We start from the raw sequence: 23,736 nt of genomic DNA, 5'->3' as shown, positions 1-23,736 counted from the left end.
ATCAATTTGGGTGCCAAGAACTACTAATGGCAATGTAAATGGGGTTGATACATTAGTACAAGGAGCAAACACAAGGATGGAAGGGCACACTACTACTAGTGGTGCTATTGTAAACATTTCTACTGGTCAGACTAGTGGCGCTGCACAAGGAGTTACTACTCCGCACATTCAAGTTGAAAATCATAATCATGTGAGGGGAGTTGAACAATCTACTTCCCAGGTAACGGTTCAACAACTCAATAGGTATTGTGGCAACTTCTCCTCCTGTAGTTAACAATTATATAATGGTTATTCCTGAGGCTGGAGAGCTTGTTATTGATAGTAATGTAAGGCATAATCTAGTGGCTACAGGGGAAGCGGGGGTTATCATGGTACAGAATAGTTCCGATGGTGGTGGTGGAGATATGACTATGCCTACCAGGTATCAGTCAAATGTTAGAGGCAAGGAACTGAGGACAAGCCCAACATTGTTGGAGCAGGAGACTTGGTAGCGAGAGAGCATAGTATACCTACTGTATTGGATCTACCAATACAAAGGCACCAGCAAAGAGTTACTCCTCTTAACCAACTCCCAAATAGTAGAGAAATAAACATGTATGAAGGGTTAGTTGTTGGAAATGAGGATGTAGATGACGATCTCTCAGAGAGTGAATCTGAGTTGTTTAGGGATACATATATAGGGGCTCCAACGCTTGCATTGCCTAAGAGCACATCAAAGTATGCAGCGACTTCTAAGAATCAATGGACTACTGTGAAGCCAAAAAGAAACAAAAGGATCCAAGAGCGTTCTTTAGGAGAAATAGAGTCTACATTTGCAAAGATGAAGAAGATTAAGTCGTTAACCAAAAACAAAAAGATGGGACATCTTGAGGACTACACAAAAGAGTTTTGGGATGACATTTTGGGACTCACTTATGTGTGTTGTGCTTATGAAGGTTTCTTTTGTAACTATGAGAAAATGCAAACTCATCTTAGGAAAGATCATCCTAAGATTGTAAAGGAAATCATGACTAGGAAGTAGGATTCCTAACTCTACTTTCTTAAGGTTCAATTGTAGCATGTCTAGTGATCTCAGGTATGTTAGGCTTATAGTATGTCGATTTGTGTCTTTGTGTGCCTCCTTTTAATGATCTAACTCTTAGGGAGGTTTGTAAGGTTTACCCTTTTGCAATATAAACCGGTGGGGGTCTGCCTTAACCCCATAACTTTTTCAAAAAAAAAAAAAAGATGACTCTACTATAACTAGTTATTTGGGTTTTCTACCAAGTGGATCAATAGCTTAAACGACAGCTTCTTCAACATTTGTATCGCGCATCTCGGGATCAAAGTGCTTTGTTAGTTGTTCTATCTATCACTTACTCACGGTTATCATCCTTTCTATATATACAGCGTTCGAGTCTCCAATGAGCTTGGAGCAGCAAGACCAAAAGCTGCAAAGTTCTCAGTACTAGTGACTGTTTCGGCATCTGTCCTGGTTGGAATTCTTTTCATGGCCATAATTCTTGCCTCAAGAAGCGATTTCCCCAAAATGTTCACAGATAGGACTCTTGTCATAGAGGAGACATCCAAGCTCGGATATTTACTGGCAGCCACAATTCTCCTCAACAGCATCCAACCCGTCCTTAATGGTAGGTATCACTAGCACTGATTTTAATTTGATGGTAAAACGAAAAGCTAAAGTTTTTAACCTCAACACTAATTACCGATTGGCAGGTGTAGCGGTTGGTGCAGGTTGGCAATCGTTGGTTGCTTTTGTGAACATAGGGTGCTACTACCTCTTTGGGCTACCAATTAGTATTTTACTCGGTTACAAATTCAAGTTTGGTGTTCAAGTAAAAGATCAAACCTGACATATATTCAATATCCTCCAAAACAAACCATGTATAAGATCACAAGTGGTCGTTACACATTACTAATATCTGCAGTGTTCTCCATACAGGGCATTTGGTCAGGGATATTAGGAGGTTGTTTGTTGCAAACAGTTCTGTTGTTGTTCATCACTATCCGAACTAACTGGCAAAAAGAGGTGAGTCACAATCATCATTCTAATCTTAAAAGTTGAGAATTAATCAATGCTTCCATAGTTCCATTTAATTTTATAGCTAGTTAATGATATTATAGTACCATGTCGCCGATTTACCTGTTGTAGGCATTACAAGCTGAAGAGCACGTCAGGACTTGGGATGGTCCGTCTGAGCCTGAACCTGCAAAAATCGTTCCATAGTGCACATTTTATTGAAGCTGATGAAAGCTTCTTTTATGTTAATATGTTAGTCCACCTAGACTACTTATGTACTAATTGTTCCAAAGTGTCCAAATGTTCTCTATTCTTTATAGTTTTGTACAATTAAAAAAAAACACACTCATGTAGTCATGTACATCCTTAATAAACATAATATAACTGATTTGCCAACTTTAGTATTACAAGCTAAGTTACAATGACACGGACACGTGTATCCATATCCAACACGGATACGGAGTATCTGACACGGCGAAATATCAAAAACTAAGGTATATCACACACAATATGTGTCCGTGTGTGTCTGATATGGACACGTATATACGTATCCGACACAGATTATTTTTGAAATATGGTGTGTCCATATAACATAGGTTACAAGTCATCCTCATCGTCTAATTTACTCTTGATTACAGAGATCCTCTGTTGAAAACTTCAGAATAAAATACGATCAAGCCAAAAAAAAGGTCAAAATTCCAGGTTCAAAATTTTGGGATTCCAAACTTACTGAATGGTGGTGTCCTGGTAGCAACCAGGCATTCAAGATTACAAGCTAAAGGATCAGAAAAATTATTTACAAATGCTTTCAACACCATGCTTATTCCATACAAAGTTTACTTGAGATAATTAGCCTACAAACTCAAAAACTTCTCTGCTTTAGCCTACTAAGTAGAAAAGCAGAAATGCATCTGCATCTTCTTCAGTGACACTGCAACTATTTATACTTCTTCTAACAGAAAGTCTCTACAAGCACAGCAGACCCAACATGGCGAATAATAAATTATACTTCCTGTGGCATTTGAGATAAACTACAATATGGTAACTTAACTGATGAATTTGAAAAAGTGATTTACCGTAGGCAACTCTAAAAGGAATTGCACATAGGGGAAATTTACAAATGAAAGATCTTCTCTCTCTGGGAAAGGTAATCACGTCTCTAATATTGTCAGTAGCAAAAAGAACCATACGCTCAAAGCCAAAACCAAAGCTGATGTGTTTACAGTTCCATAACACCGAAGGTCAAGGTACCACTGGTAGGGCTGCTGTCACCACACGTCCACATATACAATGCTCATACAGGTCAGGACTCAGGACTCAGTTTTACTTGCAAGAAAAAAGAAAAAAAAATTGGTATTCCGTATTCCTATCCACTCCCAGTTTGCTTCTATTCCTAAGATATTGTTATTATGATTACCTGATCAACAACTAAAATTGTTTGTCGGAATAATTCAAAGACAAAATAGCCTAATAGTTATATATTAATGATTTCTATTCCATAAACCTCAAAATTCTTTGCTCTCTGGTCCAGTGGTCCAGAAACACACAATATGCCTTGATGCCATCACTTTCCAGAGCCAAAGGTTGCTTGTGAAGTTTGTTTTCTCTAATGCTGTAGTAAAATAAAATTTGAGTTCATATCAAGCTGATGTACAAATGAGACAAGGGTAAAAGTTAAACATTGTCTGAAGCTCTGGCAACCAACCAGGGGAAATGGCACCTACACTGAATTTTATCTATGTCACCTCAACTACTGGAAACAAAAAAATAAAAATAAATGCCAGCTATTTCACTAGGATAATGTAAGATACAACGTTTCATAGTCCCTATTATGTCATGTGTAGAGAAAAAAGTTGTTTTCTCATTCTGGTGTGAAGGGCGCGGGTGACTTACAGGCTCTTCAGCGCGACCTGTGCTCAACTTTGTTTGGTCGAGGGCGCGACCCACACTCCACCTTATTTCAGTACGAATTTGCTCTTTTTCGAAAGTTTTCTGAAATAGTATAAATATAGGTTTTTTCTGTAGAAACCTAACTTTTCAAAAACAAAGAAAGAGAGAGATTATAAGTGAGCAATTCTTTGTGAGTTGAGTGTTCATTCTTTGTGAGTGAATTGAGAGACTTGTAATATGTTACTCCGGACATCTAGTAAAGCTTGGAACTCGCAGTGTGGAAGTAGGCAAATTGCCGAACCACGATATATCTCGTCTTGTGGTTTGTTCTTCTTTTATATTAATTGTTTTACTTTAGATACTTGTTATTTGATATTGAAAAGTATTGGGATTACTTTGGAGGGTGTTGAAGTCTTGTCTAGTAAGAAGGATCGATCCTTGTGTAGGATTGATCTATTGTAGTAGGTAACGTTATTTCCGCAGTGTTATATTCACAACAATTAGTATCGGAGCGTAGGTTTACAACCTAGGAATTTGTGTAGACAAGGTGTTCGATTAAATTCCTGAGTTAAAGTTTTTTTTGGGATATTGTGTGTAACTTGAAAAAATGACTCCCAAGAGGTCAAATGCTAAGTTTGAAGTAGAGAAGTTTAATGGGAAGAATAATTTTGGGATTTGGAGAATCCAAGTAAGGGACATTCTCATCCAACAAGGTTTACACAGGGCTTTAAAGGAGATTAAATCTAAGGCGGCGAGTATGAGTGATGATGATTGGGAAGAGTTCGATCTACAGGTTTGTTCATCAATCCAGTTGTGTCTTGCTAATGAGGTTATGTATAGTGTGATGGGAGAAGATACCGCTACCGGTATTTGGCTCAAGCTAGAGTCTATGTATATGACCAAGAGCATGACTAACAAGATGTACCTTAATAAGCGTCTTTATCGGTACATGATGGTGGATAGTTTAACGATGCAAGAGCACGTTAGTGAGTTCCGTCAACGCCTAGAGGATTATTTGAATGTTGGCATGAAGATGGATGATGAGGATCAAACGGCATGTTTAATATTTTCTTTGCCAGAAAACTATGAGCATCTAATGACTAACTTTATGAACAGAGAAGATGTAGATATTGACGAAATTCAAACTGCGCTTCTTTCTTATGAGTTGATGAAGAAGACATGAGTTGAGAATAGCATTGATGCAGGACAGGGGCTAGTGGCAAGAGGAAATTCATATGAACAGAATTCTATAAGTAATAAGAATAAGTCAAAGAAGCCTTTAAAACATGTACAGTGCTACAATTGCAATGAAAAGGGATATTATGCAAGTAATTGTCCTCACCCGAAGAAAGAGAACAAGAAAGATGGTCAAAAGAAAGGTAAGGCAAAAATTGAGGCAAGTTATGTTTCAGGCTCTGAAGGGGATTAGTTCAATCTCTGTGTCCACACAAGACTATATGACCGAAAGGTGGATTCTTGATTCCGGATGTTCCTATCATATGTGCCCGAATAGAAAGTGGTTTACTTCTTATGAGAGCATTGATGGTGGTTCCGTCTTGATGGGTAATGACATTGCTTGTAAGACTGTAGGAATTGGAACTATACGAGTCAAGATGTAAGATGGTGTAGTGAGGACTTTAACCGATGTGAGACATGTTCCTGAGCTAAAGAAAAGTCTTATTTCTCTTGGTACCTTGGATTCCAAAGGCCACAAGTTTGTGGGCGAAGGTGGAGTCCTAAATGTTGTTAATGGCTCTTTAGTTGTTATGAAATGTCAAAAACATCGAACCTTGTATACTCTGATAGGTAGCACGGTGATAGGCGATGTAGCAGTGGGCACAAGTAGTAATGATTCTTAGTGCACTAAGATATGGCATATGCGTTTAGGGTATATGAGCGAAAAGGGTTTGTCTGAGTTGTGCAAGCGAGGGTTCTTGAAGAATTTGAAGAAGCCAAATATGGGGTTTTGTGAGCATTGCGTCTATGGGAAGCAGTGCAGAGTCAAGTTCAAGTCAAGCAAGCACAAGACAACAGACATCCTTGACTATGTGCATACGGATGTTTGGGGACCCTCCAAGGTGGCTTCAAAGGGAGGTAACCGCTATTATGTCTCATTCATTGATGATCATACTCGCTATGTGTGGTTGTATATGATGAAATAGAAAGATGAAGTGTTTGAGACATTTAAGAAGTGGAAGGCAAGGGTTGAGAATCGCACAGATAGGAAGGTAAAGACATGCATTACGGTCTGACAATAGTACTGAGTATACCTATGGACCTTTCCAAGAGTTTTGTGCTTGAATGAGGAATTGCCGCATTAATGAGCAGTCGAGGGGCACGCCACAGCAGAATGGAATGGCAGAGAGGATGAATAGAACCTTGCTTGAAAGAGCGAGATGTTTGTTATCTAATGCTAGTCTAGGCAAAGAGTATTGGGGATGAATCACGGTGTTCATGGCGTGTTACTGCATTAATAGGTCACCGCATTACCGACTATAGATTGCAGGACACCTTATGAGGTGTGGTCGTAACCCAACTGATTATAGTATTTCATGAAAGTGTTTGGATCGACAAACTTACTACCATGTGAGGGAAAGCAAGCTAGATCCTAGAGCTAAGAAGGCTATATTCTTAGGCTTCATAAAATGGGGTAAAGGGATACTGATTGTGGTGTCTAGAAGACCACAAGTTCCCGGTCAACGATATGTTACCTTTGATGAGACTTCCGTGTTATCTTCAAGAAGAAGCCAGGAAGTAGCCGGGCGTAATGGTGAGTCCATAGAAGTTCAAGCCACCGAGCTTGAGTTGTCCGATGCGGCCAGATGGTGGTTAGATCATGATGAGGTACCAAATCATGGAACCACACAGCAACAGGAAGAAAAGCAAGAGCATCCGCAACTTGTAGTGGCTGACCCTAGGCCAAAGAGACAAGTTAAAGAAGTGCACAAGTATGGGCACAAGAAGCCGGTGAAACACTATGGTCAGGTGGATTTAGTGGCATATGCACTGAATATCGAAGATGATGAGCCAGATAGCTTCAAGGAAGCTGTTAGAGATGCTCATTACAGAGATTGGTTGGTAGCTATGTGATAAACATAAAATTGAATAGTTTACCTACGAAATGAACGATGAAACTCAAAACGTAAGTAAACTAAAACTATGTTATGTGCCTAGTTTATCAAAGAATTCTACTCTTAATCCTATGAGATATAGTGGAGTAGGAAGTTCGTTCCACTCCTAGTCCTTCCGCATGCTGTGTTCTCGACGTATAAGTACTCTTAACTAAAAAGTCTAATGAGAGATTTACGAAGTGGCAACTAGACTACGATGCAACTACCTACAAGATGCAACTAGTCGACTATTAGAACAACTATGGGAATGCTACATTGATTCTATGATAAGGAGTTAGAGGGGGATTGATTCCACCTTAACTCGACTTAATCCTACTAACGATTTAATCGTTAAGTAATCCGAATTGAACGCTTGCAGAACAACTGGGTTACTCCTAATCCCTAATTACACATGGCATTTCTACCAATTCATAACTAGCATGTGAACGATTACACCCATTCTCATGGTGAACTAATCGTTTCTAGAGTGGAAAGGAAATTACGACGACTCTACGATAATCGGAATCAAGCTTTCATCAAGGCTTCTCAACCCCCTCTAATGGAGGTTTAGCCGAGAATCCTTACGCAATCATTTCCGATTAAATTCAAACAAGACATGATATAAAGGTTGAAACTTTGCTTGTTTAAACCCAATTCAAAACTACTAATGCAATAATTGAATTAAACTAATAATGGCAATTACTTGAATCTACTAATTGAAACTAAACAATTAATGGAAATGAAACTAACTTATGGAGAACACTATTTTATTAATCTAATGAATAATAAAATAATGATTCAAATACTAAATTAATAATCTAACTAATCTAAGTCTAGCTATCTACGTAATAAGGGAAATTAGATCTAAACAATTGTAAATGACAAGAATCGAAATTAACAAATAGCTATTTTATTTATCAAACTAATTAAGAATAATGATTCTAAGAGTTTAATCTAAAACAAGAATTGAATTTAAAACTAAACTTAATTTTATTACATGGAAACTAGATCTATAATTATCTATATTTTTAGGTCTAACTAGCTACCATTAACTATCTACCATTAATAAAGAGCTAATTTTTTGTTTTTATACTTTCAGATCCAAAAATCGTGCATGGGCTTGGAGCCATGTTTTGGGCCAGAGAATCAGGCCCAAAACCCAATTCTTTCAGTCCAAAAAGGCCTCTTCAGCTGCAGTTGGCTTCAACAGACTTTTCGTTCATTTCTGCTCTTTTGATTGGGTCAAGGCTTGGACCATTGGAAAGCTCTTTCCGAGCCGGTCGTTTTGACATAAGGTAGGCCCCATTCCAAGGTCTGAGTCCAAAGATACGCCCGGAAGTTCTCACGACTTGTGTCTTTGTTTACGCGCAAGCGTCGACTTTTCAGCTTTTGATCGGGCTTTAGAAAGGCTTTGTCTTCTTGAATCTTGGCCTTTAGTCACAGAACTCCTTAGTAACCGACCTTTGCTCCTTTATCTCGCTAAAGTGGCACATTTTTGCACATAATGGACTTTGAAGCCTGAAATGCATAAAAACACGTAATCAGTGTTAACTCTTAATTATTACTCACATAATTGGTCTAAAAGTATGACTGTTATAAGGTTAAAACTACAGTTTTGGGCTCTTATCACTATGCAAGCAGAGATGGAATCTCATGATAAAATCACACATGGGACCTAGTTTTATTGCCAAAGGGCAAAAGGACTATCGGCAGTAAATGGGTGTTTAGAAAGAAAGAAATCATTCCTGAGTCTAACAGTACTGGGTACAAAGCAAGAGTGGTAGCAAAGGGTTTTTCACAGAAGGAAGGAGTCGACTACAATGAGATATTTTCCCCGGTGGTCAAACATACGTCCATTCGTGTGTTATTGAGTTTAGTTGCTCACTTTGACTTGGAGTTAGAGCAACTTGATGTGAAAACTGCTTTCTTGCATGGGGACTTGAAGGAAGAGATCTATATAAGACAACCTGAAGGGTTTGTCGTTGCTGAGAAAGAAGATCATGTATGCAAATTGAATCGGTCACTGTACGGGTTAAAGCAATCGCCCAGGCAATGGTACAAGCGCTTTGACACATTCATGATGCAACATGAGTACACCCGAAGTAAGCATGATTGTTGTGTTTACTTTCGTAGGCTTCGTAGTAATGACTTCATCTATCTCCTACTTTATGTGGATGACATGCTTATTGCTTCCAAAAGCATGGTGGAGATAGACAAGTTGAAATCTTAACTTAGCTATGAGTTTGAGATGAAAGACTTAGGTGGAGCCAAGAAAATACTAGGCATGCAGATTGACAGAGATAGGCAGAATCGACGGATAGTTGTATCTCAGAAGAAATACCTTTAGAAAGTACTTTCGTGTTTTGGTATGGAGAATGCAAAGTCGGTTTCTACGCCTTTGGCTGGGCATTTTAGGCTTTCAGCTAAGTTCTCTCCTAGTTCGGTGGAGGAACAAATGCATATGGCACATGTTCCTTATGTTAATGCAGTAGGTAGTTTGATGTATGTTATGATGTGCACATGCCTAGACATTTTACAGACAGTTAGTATTATAAGTAGGTATATGGCTAATCCTGGAAAGCAGCATTGGGAGGCAGTGAAATAATTAAGGTACTTGAAGGGTACCTTGAATGTGGGATTAGTTTATGCTAGAGGCACTTATTATGTCAGTGGATATGTGGATTCAGATTATGAAGGTGATCTAGATAGACGACGATCGACTACTAGTTATGTGTTTATGATGTATGGTGCACCGGTTAGTTGGAGGTCTATGCTACAGGCTACAGTTGCTCTATCTACTACTGAGGCAAAGTATATGACAGTGGCAGAAGCAGTGAAAGAGGTATTATGGCTTTGAGGTCTTCTGGATGATATGGGTATTGAGCAGAACAGTGTTGCTTTGCATTGTGATAGTCAGAGTGCTATTCATTTGGCAAAAAACCAGGTTCATCATGCTCAGACCAAGCATATTAATGTCCGTTATCACTTTATACGGGATGTCGTTGAGGATGGTGATGTAGCACTTAAGAAAGTGGACACCCATGACAATCCTGCTGATATCCTAACTAAGGTTGTCACCGGAGTTAAGTTCCAACACTGTTTGGACTTGCTCCAAATCCTACATGCTTAATAGAGCCCTTTGTGGGCATGGCCCTTAGGGGCGGATGGACTGCGAGTTTCTAGATGGATGTGTTCTTGTTGGATGTGTTCGGCTCGGTTTTATGTGTTAAAACCTCACCGAGGTAGAGAATTGTAGAGAAAAAAGTTGTTTTCTCATTCTGGTATGAAGGGCGTGACCCGCGCTCCATTTACACCTGGGCAAGGCGCGACCCGCGCTCATGCCTTCAAAGTGACTTCTGTGCTCTTTGGCGTGACCAGCTCCAACTTTGCTCGGTCGAGGTATTTAACCCCAGCGCTCCACCTTATTTCAGCACGAATTTGCCCTTTTTCGGAAGTTTTCTAAAATAGTATAAATATAGGTTCCGCGCTCAACTTTGCCTGGTCGAGGGAGCTCCACCTTATTTCAACACGAATTTGCCTTTTTTCTGAAGTTTTCTGAAATAGTATAAATATAGGTTTTTTCTATAGAAACCTAACTTTTCCAAAACAAAGAAAGAGAGAGATTATAAGTAAGCAATTCTTTGTGAGTTGAGTGTTCATTCTTTGTGAGTGAATTAAGAGACTTGTAATATGTTACTCTGTACATCTAGTAAAGTTTGGAACTCGCAGTGTGGACGTAGGCAAATTGTCGAACCACGATATATCTCGTCTTGTGGTTTGTTCTTCTTATATATTAATTGTTTTATTTCAGATACTTGTTATTTGATATTGAGAAGTGTTGGGATTACTTTGGAGGGTGTTGAAGTCTTGTCTAGTAAGAAGGATTGATCCTTGTGTAGGATTGATCTATTGTAGTGGATAACGTTGTTTCCGCAGTGTTATATTCACAATATGATGGATAGTTCAGTTTAAATTCGCTTAACTCACACTCTATTATAAAAGCAAATTCTTGAATAACATGCACACAAGGGAATTAGAAGAGAAACTCTATGGCGGGAACCGAAAAAGAGCAGCACATTGATACTTCTAGCAATAAATTCATTGCGAAATATTGTTGTGAAACAAAAAAGATGTGGTTTTCTTATGGTGTCATGGTAAGAAATGACCACCCTGTGGATGCATCACTTTTCTTAGTTATTACCTGTTCATTTTTGTAGTGCAAGATGCTATATATATCTTTTATATCATATATAGGTGCTCTTCCAGGATTTAATCTCTTTCTTTTCCTCCAGTTGTATTGATGTGGTTTAAATGGAAGTCCCATATGTACTAATATTACTTTTCATTCTTCTTACACTACACGTTTTTCTGTTCAACGTCCCTTTCTATTTTCTTTCTTCCAAGTTCCAACACTACTCTATTTACCGTACCTCTCCAAAAATCCCAAGATGAAAAAACAGCTACATCTGTGGCAGTCATCTAATCGGATAATCTTTTGGCGTGTGATCCAAAGAAGTACGTTGAGCGACTTGTAAAAATGATGCAAATAGGTGTACAACGAACATGTACACTATAAAACCTAATTCTCCTTAAGTGAGAGATGCATCAAGCCATCAAGTATGCCTCATCATCAAATTAATTTATAGCATTTTTTTTATTATCCAGGAAACTACTTATAATTCTACGTTAATTAGCCGTGAGTGTGGTGATCTGTGGTATAAATTATCAGCATTCAGCATTCTTATTAAGTGTAATAAAGAAAGGCCGTGCCGCTTTCATTGCATAAGCAATAGACTGTCAGTACGTTATTAAGATCAATATCTTGTCTCTGTCTTTTGTATTGTCCTTCAATATAGAGTATTAAAACTGCGTCGAAAGATTAGTTTCTTCGAATTTGTTTTATAGGAGAATATATAGTAGACAGAGCATGACAATTGAAAACTAAGAGAACGACTGTTCGCTTCAACCTAGTTGCACCCAAATACAAAAAAAAATAGTTTATTTTTGAGTTTTTACTGTAATTCATTTTCTCCTTTCCTCTCTTCAGTAAATTCATTATAAAAACAAAACTATAATTAGAAAGAACATCTTTGTTTAGTGAATAACATATAGCATTCTTGCATCCTTGCAGGCTGGATCAGTGTGATCTAGGGGGGTGCGTGGGGGCCGTCACCCCAAAGATTTGTAAAAGTCACATAATGTGTTAGAAAAATGGCAAGACTATAAGGATTCGCATCTCCCAAATGTTTTACCGAAGCTCCACTACCGCACCCCTCCCTAGTTCAATTACTAAAGTTGCATATACTCTTGCACCCCCAGACATTGAATCCTGGTTCCGTCCCCCAGACATTGAATCCTAGTTCCGTCCCTGAGTGTGACATATTATATACCAAGTCAATCATGTACTTGGTACTTCTTGTAATTTTAATTCAGATTGTAGCATGCTTACCTTGTTGTTTCCTAGATTCGGAAAAACATGCTCTCTGGATTAATAAGAGGAACAAAGTAGTGAACATTTATTAGATTATGAAAAAGAAAAAGGAAAGGGAAATCCAAGGCTTGAGAACATTGATGTTTTTAGTGTAATATAACATGTCTTTCCTGTGTAATTAGGTAGGTATGGGAAGTGCCTTAGAGACACTGTGGGCAAGCAGTTGGTGCTAGACAAATAAATATGCTAGGAATCCACATGCAACGGTCATGGATCATAACTGGAGTCACGGCACTAGTTCTGACTCCCACCTACATATTAACGACCCCAATACTAAAGCTATTCCATCAGAGCGCCAATGTATCAGAGCTAGCCGGAAGGTATTCAATATGGGTGATTCCACAATTGTTCGCTTATGCTCTTAACTTTCCCATGCATAAGTTCTTACAATCTCATAGCAAAGTCTGGGCGATAACTGTAATCTGCTTAGTGGCCTTGTTGTTTCATATATTATTGAACTGGGTTCTGGTGATAAAGTTTGGCCATGGTCTAGTTGGGGATGCCATAGCAGGGAACATCTCGTGGGCATTTGTGGTGGTGGCTCAGATGCTCTATGTGGTTTTTGGGTGCTTCCCTGATTCATGGACTGGATTTTCCATGTTAGCATTCAATTCTTTGGTTGGATTCGTAAAACTCTCTCTTTCCTCCGCCGTAATGCTATGGTTAGTACTACCACTACTACACAATCTTGTTCGATCGGTATCAAGCATGATACCCGTTTTAAGTTTTTCTTGATTCATATCGCTTACACAAACTGATGCACAAATGACAGCTTGGACATCTGGTATGCCACTGCACTAATCCTTATGGTGGGCCACTTAAAACATCCTGAAATTGCTGTAGATGCTATATCTACCTGGTTAGTTCTTCACCATGTTCCTCCATCAAGGAATGACCAATCTGCCTTCTTAGTTACTCTCGCTCTAATCATATGTCCTTTTGCTATATGGCAGTCTTAACTCGCAAGTGTGGGCGTTAAATATTGCGACGGGTTTCAGTGCAGCAGCAAGGTTACTTTTTATCTTTTACTTATGGAAGTCCATTATTAACTTAACATATATGACTACCAGAAACCCATTTGTCCCTGGACGAAGATGAGTTTTGTGTACTAACTCATGGCTATTGTCCTTTTTACATTCGGCGTTCGAGTCCCCAATGAGCTTGGAGCAAAACGCCCAAAAGATGCTAAGTTCTCAATATTAGTGACTGCTTCCGCATCTCTTCTAGTTGGAATTCTTTTCAAGGCCATACTTTTAGCCTCAAGAATCGATTTCTCCAAAAAGTTCACAGATTCGCCTCTAGTCATAAATGAGACATACCAGCTCGGCTATTTACTGCCGGCCACTATTCTGAATAACAGCATCCAACCCGTCCTTAACGGTGGGTATCACTAGCACTGATTCTTCATGGTATAACGAGATACATCATGTTAAACCTCAAGATTAATTACTGATCTGTAGGTGTAGCAGTCGGTGCCGGTTGGCAATCATGGGTTGCTTTTGTGAACATAGGGTCTACTATCTTTTTGGGCTACCTATCAGTATTTTACTCGGTTACAAGTTCGAGTTTGGTGTTCAGGTAAAAATTCCAGCCTGACATCCATATACAAGGATGCAACATTCTCCGAAACAACCACATAAGATTTCACGAGGTTGCTGCCGCATTTCTAATTTCTGCACAGTTTTCCCACAGGGAATTTGGTCAGGGATATTAGGGGGTTGTCTGTTGCAAACAGTAATGTTATTGTTCATCACAATCCGAACAAACTGGCAGAAAGAGGTGAGTTACACTCATTCTTATCTAGACATTTCAGAATGGATTAATGTCATTGCTTACGAGGTAATGAACGGATGATAATATAATAGAGTTGCAAATTGACCTGGTGTAGGCTTTACAAGCTGAGTTGCGTGTGAAGACATGGGGTGGTCCATCTAAAAGCCTGAACCTGCAAAAAACTTGCCATAATGCACATTTGGGAGTTGACGAAGCCTACCTTTCTGTTCACCTCTGTAAATTCACCTAGAGTGCTTATAGTCATTCCCATGTTTATAATTTTTCTCTATTCTTTATCAATTGTTAGAGAACGATATAATAAAGACAATGATTTGTGAAACTTCGCCGGTCACAACAATTACTTCAGCAGTAATCATGATTATGGACAGTTTACCAACCAAAGGAAAAATTCATATCTCAAGTTCTCAACACCTTGAACATAATTAGCTTTGCCAATATATATTATTGATGATTACTGGCGAATTAGATGCCAAGATCACTACTGTTCTAAATCAGCTATAAAGTCCTTCAAGTACCCTAGTCAAATGCAAGTTCGATTGTAGTCGAAGACCGTGAGTTCCCCATATTCTGTTTGGGGAGCAAAATGGCAGGGGAATGTAAAAGATGAAACCGTTCGAATACTAACTATGAAAATTATATTTTAATACACTTGAGCTAACAGATCCTAAATCATTCTTCAAACTTACTCAAAGGTGTCAAAACAAGAGAAGGAATTTGAGGATTACAAACAGCCGCTAGATTATCCACAAATGCTTTCAGTAACATACTCACCAGGTAGATAATTTACTTTAGATACTTCAGCAAACCAATGAAAAAACTTATCTTCATTTACTTGCTAGGTAGAGAGTAGAAATGCGCTCGCCCCTATTACATTTTCTTCTCTAAAACAGTGGCAATTGAGCAATTCTATATATTTGTACTAAACAAACAGTTGCTAAAAGCACACCAAACTACGAAGTAATTGAAGTTTTGTACAAACTCAATTGGTGTTTGAACCAAACTACAATCGACTAACCAAATAAATAAGTTCAAAAGAGGGTAAATGGAAGCCAATTCTAAAGAAATGGCAGTAAGTATCCTATAGGGGAAATCTCAAATCAAAGATCTGCCCTCCCTGGATACCTGGGAAAGGGAATCACGTCTCTAATATTATCAAGGCCAGTAGCAAAAAGTACCATACGTTCAAAGCCCAAACCGAAGCCAGAGTGTTTAACAGTTCCATAACGCCGAAGGTCGAGGTACCACTCGTATGGCTCAAGGGGTAGACCAGAATCAAGGATCCTGCAAAAATGAAGATAAAATCAGTTCTTAGTGCCTCTTTTGTTGTTTAAAAAAATAATAAATTCAGAGATTCATCCTAAATAAATAAATTACTACTAATATGGGTAGGGCTTTCAATAATATCAATGAATTGGTGTCAGACGCTAAAACTGTTCCTACAGCATGCAGTGCGTTTTTAACACATAAGTACCATCATAATCTCATCTTCCGGTACATATATATGATTTTTCTATTTCATTGCTTGAATACGCTATTGTTAAACATAAAGCTAGGTGACTCAGGATCGCTCAAGGAAATTTTAATACATGAAGGCATGAAGCATATACTCAGAAACAGGCATTCGAGGAGGCATTTCATAAAGTGCATTTTACTGGGTTTTAATTCCAATCCCCAGTGGTTTTACTACCCTCTATAAGATCTCCACTATCAAATTCTTTCTTTTAGGTCCCACCTTCCCGATTTCCTCAAAATTGCCCAGACGACATTTCTACGAGGAACACAATACTCAGAATCTCATTCCCCAACCCTCGCTTATATTAGCCAGAGCTCAGAATCCCTTCAAATGAGGACTTCGACCATGTTATACCATTTTCTTTGACAGAAACATCTTCTTTTTTTACTGGGTCCGTTAGTTTTCTGTAAGAATCATTCTTTTTTGTATGTCAACATTTGCAACTCTACTTAATTCAAATTGACAGATTCCTTATTTTTAGTTTAGGATCTTCAAGAATTGGGTTGTAATTTTTTTTTGTTGTTTTGAGTTGCGAGGGGAAGGCGAAGCCTAAAGTTAGTATCTTGCTAAGATGACATTACTCTTATTGTAATGGGTTTTCTTTTTAGATATTAATGAAATACCTCGTTTACCCTTCAAGAAAAATTAAAATAAAGTGGCAATCTACTGATTTCCTTGGAGTCTTTATTTATTTTGATTAATACAAAATCAATAAGTCTTAGCCCATTAATAGGTCACAAGCTACAGAATCAATCAATGGCATTTTGTAAAATGGTTCATGCTTTACCCCTACCCATGAATAATCACCACAAATGATGCTAATTATAAAGAATAGGAATATAGTGCACATTTCCCTCAAGATATACGAAAAGGAAACAAAACCAAGATGTCAATACCTTTTCTCAATGACCTCATAACGTTCTTCCCTTTGGCTTCCTCCTATCAATTCCCCAACCTGAAATGTAAAAGCAAATCACTTAAATACTAATGGAATAAACAATCTCAATTATAGAACAGCTCTAGATGTTCAACTCAATCATAGCATCCATATAATGTTTTGGTCAATCAGCAGACTAGCATAAGATTATTATTTTTTAAATATATAAAAAAGGAGCACTTTTGGTCTACTGAAAAGTACAACATTTCCCAAAGAAAGACATAAACTAACATACCTTGGGTACTAGTACATCCATAGCAGCCACTGTTCTCAAGTCATCATTAAGCCTCATGTAAAATGCTTTAAAATCTTTGGGATAGTTGTACACGATAACAGGTTTTTTGAACATGACCTCTGTGAGGTATCTGCACCATCAGGAACACAATCAGCTTAGAAAATAAATCAACAGATTAACACAAAACTAATAATCATTTCACAATATCTTCATCTACCGTTCATGTTCAGATGCTAGATCTATTCCCCATTCCACCTTTTTCTCAAAGGTCTTGACCTTGGCATCGACATCCTTCAGCAGCTCAATTGCTCTTGTGTAAGTAATACGCTCAAAGGGAGTTGAAGAAACCATTTCCAGACGGTCTATTGCTGTTTTGTCAAAATTCTTCACCATGAACTCCATATCATCCCGACAATGTTCTAGTAACCATTTACAGAGAAATTTAACATATTCCTCCGCACAGTTCATATCATCCTACAAGCACGGAAACTTCAATAATTGCCCACTGAAATACCAAAATTCTTCCAAACATAAACATTAGAACCATCAATAGGAAACTATAATGCAACATTCCTATATTAAGTTGTCAAACAGATCAAGAATTTTTTACACTAACACAGGAGCATGATCACAAGAGATGAATTATGGGTCTACTTGGTGAAGATCGTCAAGTCACTAAAAAGAATTTCCCCATAAAACATCATACATTTGAACACCTCAAGCTTCTTGGAATCGGGCTGTAAAATTAAAAAAATTGGGCTGTCTATTATATGGAAAACTGAAAGATGTAATTACGATAATGACCCGACTAGGGAGGGTCAATCTGTTTTACTCAAAACTGAAACTATGGGTTTGATGGCGTTAACAAAAAAATATAAGGTTAATCTAGGGAGATCATGAGATAATTTTTATTCTGATTCTGTGAACAGTGGACTACATGAATGTCTGACTATGTTTGATGCAAACATTTTTTTGGAGGTTCAACCAGTGTGTGTTCTAATGTGTGTATGCACGTGTTGTTGTATATCATGAACATTTTATAAAGCTGGAGTGTAATCTTTGAGTCAGTTTTATGCTGGTACAATTGAAATGACGCAAAATAACATCTCATACCTCTAAATCTGCAAATGCTATCTCAGGCTCTACCATCCAAAATTCGGCGAGATGCCTTGATGTGTGAGAATGTTCAGCTCGAAAAGTTGGTCCAAATGTATAAACATTGCTAAGAGCACAAGCAAATGTCTCAACCTGGAGCTGGCCCGACACTGTCAAAAATGCTTGCCGAGCGAAAAAATCACGAGTATAATCAATCTTCCCATCCTTCTCTGGGAGGCCAGGTTTGAGTTTGAATCTTTCTTCTAGACGTGTCAGATCATCCTTGGCCTTCTTTAACTCAGTCACCAAATCAGTTATATCTTCCTTTTTGGCTTTAGCAGATTTGACTGCCTCTCCTTTCTCCGAGACAAGTTTTTTTGCAGCTTCTATATCAGCTTCAGATGGAGGCGGTTTCTGTTTCAGCTCCTTGTCCACCTTATCTGCATCACTAAATAATGCTGTAACTTGAAACATCTCTCCGGCACCCTCACAATCACTAGTAGTAATAATCGGAGTGTGCACATATAAGTTGTGCATCTGAAAAAATGTGTGAGTTGCATAAGCCAGTGCATTCCTGATTCGAGCAACTGCAGAAATCTGAAGCCCAAAAACACAAGATAAATAATATAATATATATAATAAAATAAATAAATAAATAAATAAATTTACCGTGTTAGTCCTTGGCCTCATATGAACAAAATCTCTAAGCCGTTCAAGAGTGAGTTTGGTTTTGGGAATCGGGTAAGTAGCCGAATCGACGGGACCAACATGAAGAAGCTTGTCGACTTTTAATTCAACTTTCTGTTTAGTACCTTGAGGAGTTTTGGTCAAAACACCCTCAACATAAACGCAAGTGCCAGTCTGCACGAGAGTGGATAGACAGGTGACAGAAGAATTAACAATAACTTGAAGACTAGTCGGACAGGACCCGTCATTCACTTCAAGAAACGCAAAACTTCCTTTCCCTTGTTCTCTCCCTGTTTTAACCCATCCTCCTATTTTCATTTTTTCACCGGCTAGTGATTCTCCACCGTCGGATCTGTTTACTATCGAACGGATTAGGACACGGCTTGAGAATTTCGAGTTTTCGATTGACATCTCTGCCTCCATTAGCCTCGTTTGTTTGTTTTTCAGATTTTTAGGCAACCCTAGACGATACAAAAAGTTTCCTACTTTTATAACTGCCGATATATTACGAAATCCTGTGGCATTTCGCAACCCGTTAATAATTTTATTCAATTGCAGGTAAGATATATGCAACCTCAATTTCAATTCTAGTATTCATAGTTTGTTACTTCTGTAAATTAATTTTTTATTTTTGCTCTTAGGAATTTGTTTCGACTATGGACTCAAGGGTCTCTAAAAGTGGAGATAGAAGCAAGCGCGTGGTGGTAATACAGATTTAATAGTATGATGTTGTTTTCTTTTCCGTAATTCCTTCTGCAAAATTGCATCAAAACAATACTGTTTTGCCTCTTATCTACATGAATACATCCTAATGTTATGTTATATATCTAAGTTACATTGATTCAGATACCGTATCTGACACTGACACCGTAAAATATCAAAAATTGTATCATATCGTATATCGTCATAGTTATCAAATATATCATATAGTTTTTCATTTTTAATATGATATGCTTGAAATAAATAAATTATAGTTTTATATGTGTTTGTAAGTTTCATTTACAAAAATACATATATACAGTTTATCATGCACAACATTACTAATGTATGGTAAAAATGTCATCATTTTCAATAATTGGGCCTAAATCATTATTATACGTAAAGGGCTAAGCTAGCTCTTAGTTGAGTAAGTAAAGATTGCATTGCATTAGGGTTATTGTTTATCGAAATTAAAACCTTAGATGGCTTTCCAAAGCTTAGAAAAGATAATTAAAAACTAAAATACTCTTACAAACAAGTAATCGATGCCTATAGTATGTACGAAATTTATGTGTTTTCCATGATTAATTTTTCAATTTTTCTTAGGATTTGAAAGATACCGAACCAAAAATACCATTTTTTAAATACCAATATGTAAGGAATGCTTTAACTGATAAAATTCCTTTTCTTTCCACAACTTCTACTGATCATTAATGTCATTTTGAGGATCTTGAGAAAAAGAATTACCAACTATACCAATATGTCGGAAACTTATAAGTAGGCTCTGTTGTTGTTTTCCTTGCAAACTTTAAACTTTTCCAGGTGAAGTGTGAAGTATAACAATCATTACTGTGAAGTGTGAACTGTATGGAAAATGTTTGTGCAAGTAAAGATTGCAAGCAATATTAACTTGCTATGTAGCACGTGTAGACAAACTAAGCTTTGTCATTACAAGTAATTTACTTGGTGCTACAAGTCAAACATTTATCTCTCTCTGGATTGTGAAGTTTCAATGACCAATAAGCAGGAACACTGCAATAATGGTCAGGTAGTATACAGAAGGCTCGAGATGTTATCACTGTAGCTGCATGACATGGTTAGATATGTACATAATGAAATGCTGCTTTGATAACTTTATTTTACATGCGTAATGAAATGTGGTCATAGCAAGCTTTTACTGAAAGTAATTAAGTGAGAGCCTAGATTGCGTTCACTCGTCTTATGCGATGTATTGCTGACTGGGAAAAAAGTATAATATGACTTCCAGGAAATAAATAAGCAAATGACATGCTATGTACATGAGTATAAACTCCTGGAATGCCTATACATACATGAGTATAAACTCATATATACAGGTCTAGAGTCTGTTATCGACAGGATTCAGCTTTGCTGACATGTTTCTTTCCAGTCTTATTTCTCGTGCCAGGAGAACTGTCCGTGGGTCAGCAGAGGATATAGGATGGTTACAGTGAGCTCCTGGAATGCCACCGATTGAAGATGGAACTGATAAGTTTATGAAAGTACTTGACAACATCAGGCATGTTTACATGAAATCACCACTCTAAAAAGTTCTTATGATGAAATTTATATTAGACAAATACACATTTGCTTATTTAGAAAGAGTAATAGAAGTTAAAATTATGTCAATGTTTTTTACTTCTTCTGATATCAATTGCTTCTGCCTACCAGACATGGTGTACATACGTTGCCAAATTCAATGGTTTACTTGTTAGTTCCAGGTAAAAATTCTCCCCATCATCATACATGTTGCACTAGCAGACATCCCATCAAGAAATCAACAAAAGCGTGGAATTTTTCGAAAATTGAACATCTGGTCTGTAGATTTATTAAAAGTTTTCTTTCTCCAAGTGCCCAAAGAATACAAATTATTGGATATCATTTGGTCGGATCACATTTTTTTTTCTGGATACATAACTGCTGTGATCCATCGGATGGTCAATTATTGTAGTTTGATGAGAAAACTAAGGGTGATGTGTACATTTTTTGTCATTGTCTTTTTCCTTTCTTAGAGTGGATTAAAGAAGTCTTTATGCTTTTTAATGTATGATACTTGTATTGTATCTCAGGGTTTCTCATTTTGGCAGGCCTCATCAGCAACCATGGGCCACTTTATTTTGTTAATACAAAAATGCGTTTCTCAAAAATGGGTTTAGCATGCCATATTGCCAAGATACACAGCGAGGTAGTTGTTTTGGTTACTTGTATTACATGTTTCCTTTGTTGTTTGTCTTCTATATTCCAGTGTTAACTTTCAGGCTTCGATCGAGAAAAATGCCAGGGAGATAAAGGAATACATTGAGGAAATTTACTGGGGATCGAGTAAACGTGTCTTGCTTCTTGGACATAGCAAAGGGGGTGTAGATGCAGCAGCAGCATTATCCATGTATTGGCCTGATTTAAGAGACAAGGTCGCTGGGTTGGTGTTAGCACAGAGTCCATATGGCGGTAGCCCAAAAGCTTCAGATATCTTGCAAGAAGGGCAGCTAGGTGATTATTTTCAACTAAGGAAACTTATGGAAATCCTGATTTGTAAAGTGATTAAGGCATATCTCTCTTCCTATTATATTCTCTCTCTCTCTCAACAAAGTCAAGAGTTTTGTTCAGTGAATAATTTTGAGTATCTCACTGCAATGTCGGTCTTCTATCATCTTCAATCTGTTTCGAATGTGTCTTTGTACGTCATATCTATTGCTTAGTCTTAAACTTAGATGATAACTAAAGAAGAACTATGCTTTCTATGCCCCGATTTACAAGGACATAGTATGTACGCTTTTATTCATCTTACCAACACGTGCATCATATTTCTCACGTGGTTGGATGGCAGTTTCCTACTTTGGCCTATTATTCTTCCCCCTTGCCATTTTGGGAAACTATACTTTGGAAATTCTCCGTACTCTACGAAATTACTTGTTAGGTTTGTGAACTAATGTTCTCTTTGCAAAAGGGTGGATGAAAGTATTGATCACCTTTTTGTCAATTGCCCACTTGCGAGTGATGTTTGGAGCGATTTCTTATTCTCATTCCATAAACCTTGGGACCCGCTATCAAATGTTAGAGAAGCTTTAGTGAAGAAATTGATTGCAGGTCTTTTGTCTAGCAAATCCGAGTGGCTTGTGGATCATCTCCCTAGTGCTATTATGTGGACTTTATGGAAGGAGAGAAATATGAGAATCTTTGAGCACAAGGAGAATGAGCTACATAAGATGGTGGAAGAAGTCAAAGAAGTGTTGTTCGAGTGGGCTAGTGTGTGCCCAAGCTTCCGGGGAGTGGGTTATATAGATTTTCTATGTAATTGGGATACTCTTGTAACTTAAGGGTATGGGTGGGTAGGATACTAGGATCGAGTAGCTACTTGTTACCTAAGATCTGTATGCATTTGTAATGTGTAACCTTTTGAACTATTATGAATAAATTGAGTTTTATTGATAAAAAAAATAGATTGTGAATTAATGTTAACTTTTCCTTTCTGTGGTGAAGGGAGACATGCAAGCTCTAGAGGACTTGGCCTATGAGAAAAGGAAGGAATTTCTTAGGAAGCACCAGTTGCCTAAAGAACTTTCTGTTGTTTCTTTAAATACTGAGGCGGGTCTTGCTCCTGGGGTTCTTGCAATGTTTTCTCATGTAGCGCATGCAGAGCTACCCCTGGTTGCACCTTTGGCTGCAGGCCAATCTGCAAAACTCCCGGTGGTTATGCCTCTTGCTGCTGCAATGGCTGCTTGTGCTCAGCTTCTTCAGGTCAGATACGGTGAAAAGAGCGATGGACTTGTCACATGCCGTGATGCAGAGGTTCCTGGTTCAGTTGTAGGTAGGCCAAAACATAAGTTAGACCATGCTTGGATGGTTTATTCGTCCATGAATGATGACTCTTCTGACATTACTGGTGGAGATTGGACAGAAGCGGAGGGCTGAAGTGTCAATGAAGTATGAGTAACTTTTGATATGAATCTTCTCTCAAAGCTTGCAGATGTGTATATAAGTTCCATGTAGTTCCATTATGTAGAATGTTACACGTGCTTGTACCCTCGCTGTCATATGATCTTGTAATACTTGACCTAGAAGGATGTTTGCTCTGCATTTTTAAGATTTGAGCAATTGTTGTATTAAATTATAGATACATCTCTCTCTTCACCCCCACCCCCCTTTTCTTTTTTTTGACTTTCAAGGATGCTATTTTTATTCTTAATTGAAAAGCTTTTTTACCGTTACAGTACGTTGTGTACTAGTTATTAGTATTGTTGTTCATCTGT

General features: G+C 37.9%; 1 protein-coding gene, 1 long non-coding RNA gene and 3 pseudogenes across 3 annotated transcripts; 4 read left to right on the top strand and 1 right to left on the bottom strand.

Moving 5' to 3' along the window:
- Positions 1-2,410, top strand: part of LOC147494400 (protein DETOXIFICATION 33-like) — a 55,309-nt pseudogene extending 52,899 nt beyond the window's left edge.
- A 7,422-nt stretch (positions 2,411-9,832) lies between these two features.
- LOC147494399 (protein DETOXIFICATION 33 pseudogene) lies at positions 9,833-13,467 on the top strand (annotated as a pseudogene).
- Positions 13,468-15,111: 1,644 nt separating this feature from the next.
- On the bottom strand, positions 15,112-19,416 carry LOC147494398 (asparagine--tRNA ligase, cytoplasmic 1-like). The gene is made up of 6 exons (XM_086568739.1): positions 18,752-19,416; positions 18,101-18,679; positions 17,205-17,461; positions 16,988-17,117; positions 16,712-16,770; positions 15,112-15,583 (listed from the first exon to the last, which is right to left on the bottom strand). The coding sequence occupies exons 1-6, from the start codon at positions 19,190-19,192 to the stop codon at positions 15,400-15,402; spliced, it is 1,650 nt and encodes a 549-aa protein (XP_086424865.1). The 5' UTR covers positions 19,193-19,416; the 3' UTR covers positions 15,112-15,399.
- LOC147494397 (uncharacterized) lies at positions 19,190-19,963 on the top strand. Its single transcript, XR_015199718.1, has 2 exons — positions 19,190-19,327; positions 19,411-19,963. It is a non-coding gene; the product is annotated as an uncharacterized LOC147494397 (long non-coding RNA).
- Positions 19,964-20,711: 748 nt separating this feature from the next.
- On the top strand, positions 20,712-23,533 carry LOC147494396 (uncharacterized; annotated as a pseudogene). The gene is made up of 5 exons (XR_015199717.1): positions 20,712-21,005; positions 21,158-21,207; positions 21,574-21,671; positions 21,745-22,032; positions 22,967-23,533. The product of XR_015199717.1 is annotated as an uncharacterized LOC147494396 (transcript).
- The last annotated feature ends 203 nt before the right edge of the window (positions 23,534-23,736 follow it).

Source organism: Coptis chinensis, chromosome 6 (assembly GCF_015680905.1).
Source record: "Coptis chinensis isolate HL-2020 chromosome 6, ASM1568090v1, whole genome shotgun sequence".
In the NCBI taxonomy this organism is placed as follows: Eukaryota; Viridiplantae; Streptophyta; class Magnoliopsida; order Ranunculales; family Ranunculaceae; genus Coptis; species Coptis chinensis.
Note: the sequence above shows the minus strand (reverse complement) of the source record. Positions and strands in the feature narration are given on the sequence as shown.

Excerpts from the sequence above, each read along its gene's own strand:
- LOC147494398 (XM_086568739.1), bottom strand. The coding sequence starts at position 19,192 with ATGGAGGCAGAGATGTCAATCGAAAACTCGAAATTCTCAAGCCGTGTC. Across the intron at positions 18,680-18,751 it reads TGAGGCCAAGGACTAACACG|ATTTCTGCAGTTGCTCGAAT; the intron begins GTAAATTTATTT and ends TTTGGGCTTCAG. Across the intron at positions 17,462-18,100 it reads TAGCATTTGCAGATTTAGAG|GATGATATGAACTGTGCGGA; the intron begins GTATGAGATGTT and ends CCGTGCTTGTAG.